Source organism: Patiria miniata, unplaced genomic scaffold (genome assembly GCF_015706575.1).
Source record: "Patiria miniata isolate m_02_andy unplaced genomic scaffold, ASM1570657v1 HiC_scaffold_21, whole genome shotgun sequence".
In the NCBI taxonomy this organism is placed as follows: Eukaryota; Metazoa; Echinodermata; class Asteroidea; order Valvatida; family Asterinidae; genus Patiria; species Patiria miniata.
Window position 1 is genome coordinate 1,928,234 of NW_024037060.1, and position 15,691 is coordinate 1,943,924.

The 15,691-nt window shown below is 38.3% G+C and overlaps 1 protein-coding gene across 1 annotated transcript; it reads left to right on the forward strand.

The window, feature by feature from the left end:
• The first annotated feature begins 5,221 nt into the window (after positions 1-5,221).
• On the forward strand, positions 5,222-12,923 carry LOC119729748. The gene is made up of 8 exons (XM_038202471.1): positions 5,222-5,508; positions 5,854-5,922; positions 6,853-6,909; positions 7,696-7,775; positions 8,868-8,966; positions 9,831-9,929; positions 10,780-10,878; positions 11,788-12,923. The coding sequence occupies exons 1-8, from the start codon at positions 5,433-5,435 to the stop codon at positions 11,821-11,823; spliced, it is 615 nt and encodes a 204-aa protein (XP_038058399.1). The 5' UTR covers positions 5,222-5,432; the 3' UTR covers positions 11,824-12,923.
• Positions 12,924-15,691: the final 2,768 nt, after the last annotated feature.

A 15,691-nucleotide genomic window follows, 5' to 3' on the forward strand; every position in this document is an offset into this window, starting at 1 on the left:
AAAATAAGTAGTAAAAAGATTCAATTTAAATTGCGGATATTCTTGATAGGTCAAGAAAAATGATGCAATGCGAATGGATTAGCAGGTCATCTGATTGTAAAGTTGCTTGAAATATTTACAACTTTATTCAGGTTTTGGATTCATAACGTTTGTTATAAATCTGTCCCCGTGTACATAATGGACCGATCCAGTAAGCACCGCCCCATGGTGTACTGACCAATCACAGCCGTGATTTATGTCCGACGTGCGTGCACAGAAGTCCGACATGCGTGTACGCGCGCATGTACGCACGTATGATGCGCGCGGCAGGAAAATGCAGCGAGGCATTGGAGAGGAGCAGGTGGTAATTTGCCCACGTGCGCAGTGGGCGGAGCTTACTGGATCGGACCATTGACCTATCGCCGTGTGCGAGTTAGCCACGCCCCTTAGACAACCCCATGGAATTTTGGACGCTAAGTTTTGTTTGTCTGAGATTTTGCGCGTTCCGCGTCCATTTGTGTATCATGTAAATGGACAATATTCAACAAGCTGCGTTGACGCGATTCTACTGCGATAGGTTAATTGGCCACAGTTTCTTCGTGAAAATAAAACTATCAGATACAAGCATCCAATGTTCTGACCAGACTCAGAATCACTCGTCAAAGTACTTGACAAAATTGTTACGGTCTGCAAGAAACATTCATCCGACTAATAATCGAGTGAGCAAACAATGTGTTTGCTCAATTATTAGTCGGATATTCATCCGACTAATAATCGAGTGAGCAAACAATATGTGCCCTCGCCAGAATTGAAATGAAGTCCCTACAAGTCAGTAACAAGTCCTTCAGTCTCTTGTAAAAAAGAAGAAAAAAGAAGATGAAGTGTGTCAAAGACACCCTTAAGTTAAGTCATTGTCCATCCCCTGTTACTTTTGACTTTTCATCTTTTTGAATGACGTAGTGATTTAACCCCGATGGACTCAACTACAAGGCCGATACTCGCAGCATTCTAAGGCTTTTTGAAAGTAATATTTGTTATAAAATATTACCAATGAAGTTATAGCATAGTGGGTGTGTTGGTGCTTTGTCCTCTGTCATCCCAGTGTGATCCTGGTTCGAATCCAGCCTGATGCATCTTGTTGGATTTTCTTCAATGGGGAGGGGGGTTGAGTTGACTCTTCTGGAATTTTCCTTCCATCAAATGCATTGTATCAAGCTATGTGGGAGTCTCTTTGACATTTTTTTTTTTAATTCGTTCGCAATTTCCTCCCAAATACTCCATTGTCATGTAACTTTTAACTACAGTGTACTTTGAAAAGAGTTGTGGGATGTGAGTTGATATTAAGTGATCTTAAATATAAGGGTTCTGAATTGCTTGGGCACAGACAAGATTTAGGGTGCGCGGATCTTGCCAATGTTTCTTTGACATCTTCGCTCAGTTGCACTTAACTTGTCTACTCTGTAAATACGTTTATATTCCTGCGAGCCAGTTTTGCCAGATAAGGGGGTCTGCCGAATATCACCTGTATGTGACATAATATGAGCAAGGGTATAATTTGTTTATATATGAATAATGCTGTCTGTATAAGGTATGTCTAAAGCTAATCTTTAATGCCTTTGTAAATCTGAGTAAATAGTATATGCCTTAATCAATCCAGTTGATTTGGAGTTATCTTTTCAGAAAGTTCTTATCCCTTCTGTAAATATTAATTGGGTTTTACTTGTAAAAGTTTTTTTCTTCTAAAACAGGGATTATGGCAGTGTTTTTTGTTTGCTTCCCAGCTATACATGTATTTTGATGTTTATGACTTTTGATATCGAAAAATTGTACACTATATTTGACCATTGCAAATTAGGCCATTACAGTAATTTTTTTGCCTCATTTTGTTTTGGTTAAATATATTCTGGTCAGAGCTGCACACTTTTTATTTTTTTTACAAGGAATTTTCCATTGTGTTTAAAAAGAATCAAGATTGTTCTTTGTAAAAGCCTAAATGTGACTGACATGCAATGTTTTTTAGCAATTTTCTTTCAGGCTTTCGTATTCGTTCGCTTTTTCAATTTGTTTTAAATGTGTAGGTATTTTTTTTGTAAGAAAATAATGAATTTGTAGTAATTAAAAATAATGTCATATCTGAAATATCACAAAATGGAATGTAAATAAATGCATATAATTCAATAATGGTGTATACATTTAAGATATTTCTGGGGAAAACGTCTGCATCTGTTTAGTTTTTGTTTTAATGGTATTCAAATAACCTTAAAGGGAAAGGGAAACTAATTAGGTGCATTTTATATTACTTTCTTTTATGTTGAGCAAAGAAAATGTCTCCTTGGCATTGTTTGCTCAACTTATGATTATTTTATTCTGCACCTATAGTTCCCCTTTGGGATTTATTAATTTTGATTGTTATAAAAACCGTCTCCTCTCGCAGTGTTCGCCACTTGCCATTCCCCCGTGTTGCAGCATTGGTAATGTTGCTGACATCGTGACTGCGTGATCCCGGCCTTGAATACATGGCACATAAAGGTTTATGACTTCTATCCTGACTGTATCGCCGTGCATTGCATGCTCTAGTTGAACAAAGACTTATTATTATGTGGGAAACCACCAAGACAGGGCTGGATAATAAATAAACGGTATTTATAAAGCGCACGTATCCACCATTATTGGTTCTCGAGGCGCTTCATCTTTATTACCCTGCTTATTGGGCCAGTTAAACATTAAAAAAATATAAAAAATGACCAAAATCCAAAAATCGCGAAAAAGGGGGGGGGGGGGGGCTGGACACCACATTACACTAGGGGACGTCTTTATGATAGACATGTATACTCGCGCTTACATCAAAGCAGCGCATTTTTAAAGCTTTTGTGTTTCGTTTCTCCACTTTTCAGCCATGCTATTTAATACATTTGCGTTGTTGGGCTGGCTGTTCGAAAAATACCTCAAAATCCGCTTTTTTCCTCATGACGAAAAAGTGGGGGATGATTCAATAGCCCATTCCCCCGGTCTTAAAGTGGGTGGATATATTAACCCCCCCCCCCCCGATTAACGCCCCTGAAGTCAATCGTTTGAGACTTTGGAAAGGATATTGCAAAAACTTTGAAACAACACGAATCTGGGACTGAGAAACATTTGCAATTTTGTACGAAAATGCTTTGCGCAATCGACTCTCCATAGATTTTATACACAACCAAAGAAGTGGCGTCTGGATCCTACATTTCATTTCCGAGAATTTTCGTCATCTATAATTCAAATTTCTGTAAAACGTAATTTTGGAAATTTTCAATTTGAAAACCTCAATGGAGGTTGGAGTGACTGTCCACATTTTGTGGGCTTAATGCGGGCGGGGGTGGGGTAGGATGGGATGAGGCTTATGTGAACATCCTTGTTCTTTCCTATATTACTCTTTCTTTCCATTTTCCTTATTTACTAACCTCAATTTAATAAATTATTTTGTTACTTGTGTTAGTTACCTACACTTTTTCCCTATTACTTTAATATTACTGTACACAGTCCACCCTCGTTAATACAAACACTGTAAATGCAAATTCTGGTATAACAAACATAAACCCTTGGTCCCGGCTGTGCTTTATGTGCACAATGAATGGGACCAGCGCTCCTCTTAAAACAAAATTCTGATATAACAAACATTTTGGGTAGGTCCGGTTGAGTTTGTATTAATGAGAGTCGACTGCATATATTACCCCATTCTGTATTGGTTTATCGGAGAGTGTAAAATAAATGTCTAACTGGGAAACTCAACAAATACTATAATTAATTAATCAAAATGAAAATTACGCAACCACATTTTAAAAAAATATATATATAACACAGGCTGGTTTTCCGTCTATGGCCGTACAATGCCCACGTTATTGTAATGACCCTTTCCCCTCACGTATCCCGAGGGATCTATCGGGCGCGTTTCAGCTCCGTCGATTCAGAAATGCCCCTCGGCCAACCCGCCTCTGTGTTTTCAATTTTGGGTATTAATTTTTGAATTTTAAATTGTGTATTTCTCCCTAAATTCTCAACGCGCTATATAGTCAATTAAACTTTAACATTTGCTTTAGTGTGTTAATTCTTTCCAGGAAAAAACCCCGAAGACTATAGAAAAAAGAGACATATGAGGCTTGTGCTGGAGCATTGCGATAAAACAAACCCAAGTTTGCTCATTGCCCGTTTGAGTCAGTATAACTCCTTCTCTCTTAGTGAAGAGAGGAAATTCACAGCACCCCATTGATGCCAAGTTTTGCTCTTAAAATTAGAAGATTTGTCCGATTAGATTGCGACTTTTTACACTCCGTTTTCTCACACAAAAACGCACCTATAGTTCGATTCGATGAGGAAACAGTCAAACTCGCACCCAGCTGACTATGTGCAGCTAGGGTCAGCTCGGTACTAGTTTGACTGTTTCCTATAGTCAAATTTACTACTTCCGATGTGGTGTTCGCTTCCAATAATAACACCACTCAAAATCCAATGTTCCAAACCCAACCTGTTGAAGTTTCATCTCAGTTGATATCTAAAGTGGAGGGGGGGGGGGGGGAGAAAACATTGACCAACCATGCACATTCTTTTGTTCACGAAACACGATTTGTAAATAAGCTTTATTTCCAACGATTATATTAGTCAAAAGACTGATCGTTAGAAATCACATACAGTTTTTTAAAAAGTAATTTTCTAAATGACAACAAGCCAGATGGAATAATTTCACAGAGTGTTTAGTACCAGTACTATTTTCAATGCAACTATTTTCTGTGAAACTCATTTAACAATGATCACATATAGGACTAACCAATGTACGGTTGGGGAGGGGGCGACTGTGGGGGGAGGGGCAACGATATTTTTGCTTATGGGAGGCGTGCGCCCCCTCCCCTTGCCCCCTTGGCTACAACGCTGCGGTTGACCGTGACGTAATGCCCCGCCACAAATACAACTTTATCCGTCTTTCCTGTTTTTTTCTCAGGTAATTAATTTATTTTGAACCAAAATAAAGGTCATTAGGTTTTGTTATAAACCGGCGTAAATAATTGAGTTCAACTATGAATTGTAGGTGAATAAAGAGAAAAAAACAGGCGGCAGTGAAAATGGTTTAAGGAAACGGTGGTAAGATCCAGCGCCTCATCCAAATATATATTAATATTTATATTACCATGGTAACCTATTAAATTATCATTGGAAAATGATCTCTGTTTCCGTTGACGTTGGGATAGACTGTACAATTGATTATCTACAAAAAGTCGCCAAATGAAGGGCATTGGTATCAGTTTGCGGAGATCCTTCAGTTAGTGCATGATCTTGGTGGTTTTCCTTGTAATCGATTCTCTGTGAGGAGCGCTCTCCATTTTAAACGCGCGAGCCGAGTAATCACAGCGTTCACGTCCAACAGACTGCCGGCCAACAAGAGCGCAGGCCCGGCGCGCCACTCGGTGTAATTTACGGTAACGAAGATGGAAAATCGTAGTCATTTCTTGCGTGCTCTTTGCTTCTCTGCATTATTTGTTGCCGTATCCTGTAGCTGCACAGGTGAGTTTAAATTAACACAGTTTCTGACACCGCCTTTATTGAATGGGCTTCGGAGATGTGTTTTTTAGGTGATCACCTTAATTTTATTTCAAATCGTTCGAAATTTTGTTGTGTATATCTTTTTGGGTGATTGGGTTCGACCCGGTCACCTTTTGGAAATCGTTAAAGTTTTTCTTTTTTCCTCCTTTTTTTCCTGAACTTAGCACTTTGATCATATTATATTAAACCTGATCCCAAAGTGTGCATATTACTCTGACTTCATAATGACGTCATCAGTATGAAATTAGAAGCGATTTTAGTTCAAAAAATGACATTTCTTTCACTCAGGTTTGATTGATATTTCAGACCAATGTAAAACGTCTGATGAATCGAGGGCATGCTGTAGGCAAGAGGCCAACAGACATTGCGGATCAAGTGAGTTCTTTCTGTAGTTTTTTTTTAGCCAACCACCCAAAAGCAGCCCACGAAATTGATGTTTTTACATTGTCTCCTCCCCGGTGCTAAAGTATACAGGGTGAGTAAAAAAACACACCCCAAATGGCAGGACCATTTTTTTAAACGAAGCTTCGCCTGTAGCACTTTCAAAATCTAGATATGAAAGCTCAATCAATGAGCTTTCATTTAGACGAAAAAAAGGTACGTGATCTTTCAGCAAACGAAAATAATATACATTTCTATGAGAATTATTTTCGTTTTGCTTAAGGAACATTGACTTTTTTTGTAATTCGTGGAATGAACTTCAAAACGGTGTTTGTGTTCAAAATTCCGTAACTTGAAAAGAACATGAGTGCTGAGATCCTTTTATTAAAAGAAAGCTTAGTGACTGGGCTTTCATATCCTAGATTTTGAAAGAGCTATAGGCAAAACGTCATTATAAAAATGGTGCCTGCCATTTGGGATGCATTTTTTTACTCATCCTGTATAGAGCTTCGTGCCTTTAGTAGAAAGGAATAACATAATTCTCGTCCATGCCCGCTTTAGTTTTGGACGCCGCACCGATTTTTGTTGTTGCTTATATATGAAAAATGGACATAAAACAAATAATAATGTGTTTAAAATACAAATATATATTTATTTATAATTCTCCTACCTATTTTCAAATGTCCCCTCCACTTTTGTAGTGCGATTTCATCATCCTACTGCATTTATCATTTATGTCACAAAGTGGCACCCCGAAATTAGACCATGAATACATTTTGCTTTGGTCTCAAGTTTCTGCAAACCTTGCGGAAAGGTTTATTCTGTATCTATAGGTTGTTCGTCCACATTTCTTCCATACAAGGATTGCAAGTTGGAAACATCATGTCGAAACTGACGGTAAAGTTTTTTTTCTTTTTCTGACAGACGAGTCATGCAGAAAGCATTACAACGATTGCTTGATCAGAGAGACACTCCATCTGTGTAAGTTAAACATGAACCCACCAAAAAATATTCGAATACAACTGAATTTTAGAAAATGTACAGGAAAGAATTCCAAATACGTACGCCACTAGTTTTTCCCAGTGGCACACCCGGGGGAGGGGGGGGGGGCCTTTGGGGGGGGGGGGGGGGGCTTGAGCCCCCCCCCCCCCAAGACGGGTTGTCAATTTTTTAAATTTTTTTTTTGGGGGGGGGGTTGTCCCACGATTTGTCCTTGCCATGACTCATCAACCAAAAGTACAATTTAGCAGGGAAATATTGAAGCCTTCAGTAGGAAAACATAATTTTTCAGACCAGTCTCATAGGGTTTGTGCACAGGGTGTCAAGCCTGTTTTTTTTCTTTCTCTCTCTCTCTCTCTCTCTCTCTCTCTCTTAGTTAATAAATTTCAACTTGTATGTTCTTTATTCCCAACAGCCCCCTTCCCCCTATTTGATTTTGTTTTGGACGTACTGCAAGAAAAAAAAGGCCTTTTGTTTTAGGCACTGACAGATCCGCTTTGTGAGCAGACTGCTCCCCGATTTGTACATTATTGATACGGATTGTGGGGCGGGAACCAGCCTTACCCGCGAGCACGGAATAACGGCTTAGCAGTCATTGTAAAGTAATAATTCACTAAACACAGGCTGAGTTTTTTTCGGTCGATGTCTCATTCTGTTAGCAAAATAGCCATTTAGAAAAGAAATCTATTCTTTTTCGGAATGCCAGTCGAAAAAAAACGCGGAGAATGCAACTGAACAGCCATGTTTTCCCTCACTTGTTCTTTCTAGGCAAAAGAAAGCGAACGTTTCCTCAGGCACATCAAGAGGAGTCTGTTCTCCAGAAGTTGCTTGCAAGACATGACAGACAGGTATTTACTTTTTGTTTTCCATCCAAACGATATGTTCACATAGAAATAATCTCTGACTTTAATTTTGCAAGGGGAGGGGTCGGGGGAGGGTTCATTTTCTTAAGGAGTTTCCACAATGAAAAGCGCATTTGCCTTCCCTCAAAATCTGAGCCGGGAGAGAACGCACATGCCTCTTGTAGTGGGCGTGGTCCACTAGCGTCGAGTCTTGCGCATCTTTTGATACCAAAACCATAACATTCCGACCGAGGGTTACCAAGCAGCGAAAACAATTTTCAACTGAATTTCCCAATATAATATAATGAAGTGTACACAAAGCAGAATTACCATTGTTGCAAATGTATAATTGATTAGCCATAATTCCAAAAACCTTGTACCTCATCGTCATAAAATTTCTCGTCACTCGACGTCCGAGATCTGAGGGGCCCCCAGCTGTGAGCTTCTCAAAATAGCCCGGCCCCTTTAGGGTTAACGTGCCACAACTGTGGCGGAAGTACGGGAGTGGGGGTACGCGGTTTTAACACCCCCAACACCCCCCCGCCCCCAAATTGCCCGGAAAAATTATACAAATCAGGCAGGAAAAAACTTAAATAGCACATGCACCTCCCATAACCCCCCCCCCCCCCACTTGACACAAATGACAGCTAACCAACGCGGTTTTAACACCCCCAACACCCCCCCGCCCCCAAATTGCCCGGAAAAATTATACAAATCAGGCAGGAAAAAACTTAAATAGCACATGCACCTCCCATAACCCCCCCCCCCCCACTTGACACAAATGACAGCTAACCAACCCCGAGCCAAAGCTGGCTCCGCCCCTGTATGACATGTTTTTCAAAACGACTACCCCTTCGCCATGGCAGCCTAATTTGTTTATTTATCGTTGACAGAACACACCAAAATAACATCTAACAAAGACTAATCGCAAGGAACTAAATGTATCTGCACTGACGCAAGAGTGCATCGTAATTTTAGCCGTCATGTCTTTGAACACTTTAAATGAGCAAATTGCAAGTTAAACCCGCTTGCGAAAAATTTGGTTTATAAGGTCAAGAGTGTCGCCTCCTTTGAAAAAAAAATCGTTTTCAATTACAGGAAGAGAATGACGTCATCAATGAACTGAGTGCCATCCTTAGCTCTCTCGACGATGTTTACCGGAAGCTGACCCCAGTGTGGCAGAAACGTATCTTCAAGGTAACTTCATCAATTCAATGTGTCTGATCATTAAACCAAGCCTAAACTTACAGGCCAATCGTACTGCCATTTCTGCGTATCCCTGATCTCCTTAAGAAAAAATAATAAAGATCTTAAAGAATGACAACTTTTTAAAATGGAAAAAAAAAAGAGCCTCTCCATCCTAATGACTATAACTTGGTATAAAAATAGGGGCACTAAGAACAAATTTGAAGTAAACTGTTGTTATATTTTTGTTGTTTCTATTTGGAGGCCTGACATTCTCGCTAATTCTGAAATACTTATTTTGATAACAAAATATTTACACACAACTTAGAAGTTGACAGGATTCGGAAAGAAAGCTATTGCGGTACTAGATTATCATTTTGGGTAAAATTGATGGTCAAAGAAAGCTGCATATATTTGAAAAAGAAAATACACAATGCCTCTTCTTTTGCAAACGTCCTAGCCCCAGCTGGAATATTACTGATGCGGAACAACCGCCCATTGTTGATAAACTCAGCGTTTATGAATAATATATTCCATTTTGTTCAGTAAGACCATTAACTCAATAATGGGAGAAATTCAGCAAAATATAATGGATGGGGTGGCAAAAAAACGTCTATATCATGTAGCACTTTGAGCTTGTGAATATTTTATTTTCGTAATATCATATGCTCAAAAGATGATTGCAGTTATCTGCCGAGCAGAAAAGGAAAAAAAAAATCGGGGGGGGGGAGGAAAAAGAGGTGTGTCGTAATTTTAGCTGTCATGTCTTTGAACACTTTAAATGAGCAAATTGCAAGTTAAACCCGCTTGAGAAAAAAATGGTTTATAAGACTAAGAGTTTCTCCTCCTTTGAAAAAAAATCGTGTTCAATCACAGGAAGAGAATGACGTCATCAATGCGCTGAGTGTCATCCCTAGCCCTCTCGACGATGTTTACCGGAAGTTGACCCCAGTGTGGCAGAAACGTATCTTCAAGGTAACTTCATCAATTCAATGTGTCTGATCATTAAACCAAGCCTAAACTTACAGGCTAATCGTACTGCCATTTCTGCGTATCCCCGATCTCCTTAAGAAAAAATAATAAAGATCTTAAAGAATGACAACTTTTTAAAATGGAAAAAAAAAGAGCCTCTCCATCCTAATGACTATAACTTGGTATAAAAATAGGGGCACTAAGAACAAATTTGAAGTAAACTGTTGTTATATTTTTGTTGTTTCTATTTTGAGGCCTGACATTCTCGTTAATTCTGAAATGCTTATTTTGATAAAAAAAATATTTACACACAACTTAGAAGTTGACAGGATTCGGAAAGAAAGCTATTGCGGTACCAGATTATCATTTTGGGTAAATTTGATGGTCAAAGAAAGCTGCATATATTTGAAATAGAAAAAACACAATGCCTCTTCTTTTGCAAACGCCCTAGCCCCAGCTGGAATATTACTGATGCGGAACAACCGCCCATTGTTGATAAACTCAGCAATTATGAATAATATATTCCATTTTGTTCAGTAAGACCATTAACTCAATAATGGGAGAAATTCAGCAAAATATAATGGATGGGTGGCCAAAAAACGTCAATGTCATGTAGCACTTTGAGCTTGTGAATATTTTATTTTCGAAATATCATATGCTCAAAAGATGATTGCAGTTATCTGCCGAGCAGAAAAGGAAAAAAAACCGGGGGGGGGGGGAGGAAAAAGAGGTGTGTCGTAATTTTAGCCGTCATGTCTTTGACATTGCAAGTTAAACCCGCTTGAGAAAAAAATTGGTTTATAAGACTAAGAGTGTCTCCTCCTTTGAAAAAAAAAATCGTGCTCAATCATAGGAAGAGAATGACGTCATCAATGCGCTGAGTGTCATCCCTAGCCCTCTCGACGATGTTTACCGGAAGTTGACCCCAGTGTGGCAGAAACGTATCTTCAAGGTAACTTCATCAATTCAATGTGTCTGATCATTTAACCAAGCCTTAACTTACAGGCCAATCGTACTGCCATTTCTGCGTATCCCCGATCTCCTTAAGAAAAAATAATAAAGATCTTAAAGAATGACAATTTTTTAAAATGGAAAAAAGAGCCTCTCCATCCTCATGACTATAACTAGGTATAAAAAATAGGGGCACTAAGAACAAATTTGAAATATTCTATTTTTGTTGTTTCTATTTGAGGCCTGAAATTCTCGCTAATTCTGAAATACTTATTTGGATAAAAAAAAAAAAATATTCACACACAACTTGGAAGTTGACAGGATTCGGAAAGAAAGCTATTGCGGTACCAGATTATCATTTTGGGTAAAATTGATGATCAAAGAAAGCTGCATATATTTGAAATAGAAAATACACAATGCCTCTTCTTTTGCAAACGCCCATCCGATTATACTGCTATTTATACTACCACTTCCTCTACTGCCACACTCCTTTGTTCCTCCCCAGGCTCACCCTACCAATGGGCGTCGCCAGGGGGGGGGGGGGGGGAGGGGGAGGGGGCACTCCTTTGCCCCCCTCCCCATGCCCCTACCTTCTCATCAACCCCTCCTTTGATCGTTATCCACTACAAACCCTGTTTTGTTCCTTCCCCAGTCCCATTCCTAATTCTCTTCATTCTCTTTGATCTTCACCCTCTTCCACACATTCCCTCGGTCCTTCTTCTGTTTAATCCTCATTTTCTGTTTCTCTTTCCACCCTTGCATGTGCTTGTGTGTGTGTCCCCTTCATGTTTGTTTCTGTACCACTGTCATTCGCCTTTGAAAAAAAGGTCTTGATTAACACAGAATCAATTGGCCAGCTTAATTTTGTCGATTTATTTTTGTCCTGATTCGATTTGTTTCGATCTAACAGTTAATGGAAATAGCGGCAGCCGACATGGGAATGTAACCAATCAGATGATGTTGACTAGCTTACGTCACGTCACATGAGGCTGCGTAAACCTAAGTGCCATTGCTTTTCATTCCATTGAATGAGTTAAAGAGTTCATGATATGAATTTTTAACTGGAGCATATTTGTAGCAAAAATCAATTTCTCTGCAATGTATAACAACAATTAGATTACTCTCTTTGGTACAAAAGTTTTGCAAATTGCATATTTTTAAACGTTTAATTAATGTGTTATGCTTTTCCCGACAACCGAGGGCGCTGTTGCTGTTATGTCCCTTTAGGAACACACTCTTCAGTTTAAGGTTTTTTCTCTTCAAATTATAAACCCCAAATTCTGCTTAGTGAAAACATTTGTAAATAAAGTTGTCTCATTGTCTTACTGTCATATACTGAAACAACAAATAAATCACTGAAAGCAGAAAGAAACCACAGCATACCCCTAAAATTCTGGTGACTTTTTATGAACCTGAAGTTTCCGCCTTGACTGAATCACAATTTTACTCATAAATATGGAAATTTGCATAAGCATAAAAATAAAAAAGGCACAAACTCGCCCTTACCAACGTCAAAATGAACATAATGGTACATTTCAAGGCCTGCATTAACAAGATCCATTACATGGGCCTTTTAAGGTTTGAAGTTTAAATGTAGCTGCTTTAATCTTAATACTGTAATTTGTTAATAAAAATGTAGAAATTGATTCGCTCAAATGTAAGTTGCAAAATATATTTCAAAGTTTTTTCCGTGTTATAATGTTTCTTACATTCATTCTCAACATTCACCAAGTGTTAAAATGTCGTGTAAATCCAAACACATTTTAGATCAATAAGTTTTAATTTCCATTGCACAAGCTAATTTGTTTTTCAGCTTTTTATCACTGCAGAAGGCTCGAATAAATATCCTTTTTATTCAATTGCTCTTTTCCTAGAAATATAAAAATTAGTCACCTTTGAATGAGGCATCGAGCGAAAACTCTGCCGACGTTTAGCTTTTAAGTTATTTCTTCACAAAATTCGAATTATTTAATAATGAATGTCCTTTGTCTTTGCATTTGTTTTTGATTCTTCAAAATCAATAAATATTCGTCATTGATGATGTGATAAATGTGTATAATTCTCTCTTTTTATTTAAATTCTTCTCACGTCACGTTGTACGAACTAATCTGAATTATTGAACCTATCCTTCTTGCCCCTTCCAATTAATATTGGGAGGGGGGCAGGGGCGTAAATCCTGGGGGAGGGGGTATATATCCCCCACTTGTAGACCAGGGGGATGGGCTATTGAATCATCCCCCACCCCCACTTTTTCGTGATGAAAAAAATGCCGATTTCGAGGTATCGAAAAGTAGAGAAACAAAGTACAAAACATTTTAAAGTGCGCCGTTTTGATGTAAGTGCGAGTATATTGATATATATCTATATCATGCAGAGCGCCCCCTGGTGTAATGTGGTCTTACGGTGGAAGCCTTGCTTTTCAAATAACCCAACAGAAAAATAGCACAAGGATTGGGGTCTGCGGACCTTCCGCTTTTATTCAAGAAAGTCCTGAACAAAGCCATATTTGGAAGGATCTCTTCAAAAGGATGATGTCACTTCCTTGGTGTAAAAAGACAAAGGAATACCTGCAGAGTGGATTGAGTTGATGGTTTACCGTCAATGAATCCATTTATTGGTTGCTGAGTACATTACTAAGCCCCAAAAACCCCGGTTTCTATATTTTTTTCAGGATACACTTTTATAAAACACAAAAGTAACTAAAAAGCTGTTCTGATTGGTTAACTAACTATATCAATCAATCAAAGTCACATTGAGCGACAACCGCTTACAGCTCATCCAGCCGAGACCGCCAACACTCCCAAACGACCTCGATCAAGCCCCACAACCCCGATCGAGAAAACAGACGACGGAACAAGACAAACGAGACGCAGGAAACGCAGGAAGCGTCACAGCAAGCAGCAAACATCGACACACCAAGACATCCAAAAGAAACAAGCTACAGCAACATATGACACCGACGAAGAGGAGTTCATCAGGTACAAAACGAGCTGAATCCTCTCAACAACCAAAAATATAAAATAAACAAGTAATGAAGTAAATAAATAAACCAATAATGATTAAATCGATGAAATAAAGAAAATCTAATCAAAGCTCCTAATTGTTTGGCACAGCTTCTCTCCACATAATTAGTTTGAATGTTCGAGGTTTGAGGGATAGAGGCAAACGCCTGGCAACATATAAATGGTTCCAGGATCAAAAAGCCGACATCCTATTTACACAAGAAACACACTTCACAGAAGATACAGCAAATACTCATGATATGTATGACTGGCAAAATGGGAAAAGTTATCACTCATATGGCAACTCTTATAGTCGAGGTACCAGTATTTTAATTAGAGATTCAGCTAACATTGAGGTAAAAGATTCACATTGTGATTCGTTTGGAAGAATATGTTTAATTAATGCAATCCATGAAGATAAATGCATCTCATTTATGAATATTTATGCCCCTAACACTTGCAAAGAAAGGGTTCAATTCTTTAAAAAATTGGAGAAGTGGATCTTTAAATACATCCCCAATACCAATGAGTTAATATTAGGAGGTGATTTTAATTGCATACTTAACCACAGATGTGATAAAGAAGGAGGGATTAAACTACGAAAACAGGATACGATTTCACTGATAGATTTGTGTAAAAAGAAACATTTAACAGATATATGGAGAAATCAACATCCAGATACTTACCAGTACACTTTTAGAAAAAAGAATCCCAGTATAAAAACACGGATTGATTACTTTCTTATTTCAACCTCTCTTGTTGATGCAGTTACTTCGAGCGACATAAGACCAAGCATTAAAACCGATCACCAAGCGATTTCAGTTAAATTAGCTAGCAGCAAAGCTCAACGAGGGCCAGGCTATTGGAAATTCAATAGTTCCCTTCTTAACGATAAAATCTTTGTAGATAAAATGAAGTCATGTTTGCATGAGTTAACGAATAACTTAGTAACGGAATTTGAAGATCAAAGATTCTGCTGGGAAATATGTAAATTAAAACTTAAAGAGTATGCCATAAATTATTCCAAAAAGAAGAAAAGGGTGGAAAATACAGTAAAAGAATTATTAATAACAAGGCTGAAAAACATGAATGACTGTGAAGAAGAATCAGAAGAGCAAAACAAACTTCAAACAACTTTAGAGATAATGTACGAGAAAGAAATAGCAGGACAAATGGTTCGGTCTCGAGAACAGTGGTACGAAGAGGGTGAACGAAACAGTAAATACTTTTTGGGACTTGAAAAGCGTAACGCATTGAGAAAAACTATTACAGAATTAAAGAATGAAAATAATAAAATAATCAGAGATGAAGTTGGCATACTCAATGAACAAAAAAAATTCTACCAAAGTCTGTACTCTTCAAACAGCGTAGAAATAAATGAAGTAAACAAATACTTAGATGATACTCAGTTTGATTTTGTGTTAAACGAAGAACAGAAAGAGGAATGTGAACGGGTTATTACCGAAGCAGAATATGAGAAAGCACTACAAAGTTTGAAAAAGAACAAAAGTCCTGGAACAGACGGTTTAACAGTTGAATTTTACCTTGCATTCTGGAAGCAACTAAAAAACCTCTTTGTGAATTCAATGAATAGAAGTTACCTAGAAGGGGAACTTTCGATATCCCAACGCCGTGCTATAATATCATTACTGTATAAAAAAGGTGAGCGAAACAATTTAAAAAATTGGAGACCAATCAGCCTTCTAAACATTGACTACAAAATAGCTGCTAAAGCATTAGCAAATCGACTGTCAGGCGTAATTGGAGATATCATTCAAGATGACCAGTCAGGCTACATCAAAGGAAGATTTA

Coding starts and splice junctions, on each gene's coding strand:
- LOC119729748 (XM_038202471.1), top strand. CDS start 5,433: ATGGAAAATCGTAGTCATTTCTTGCGTGCTCTTTGCTTCTCTGCATTA. Junction 5,923..6,852: donor CAACAGACATTGCGGATCAA/GTGAGTTCTTTC, acceptor TTTTTCTGACAG/ACGAGTCATGCAGAAAGCAT. Junction 10,879..11,787: donor GGCAGAAACGTATCTTCAAG/GTAACTTCATCA, acceptor TCGATCTAACAG/TTAATGGAAATAGCGGCAGC.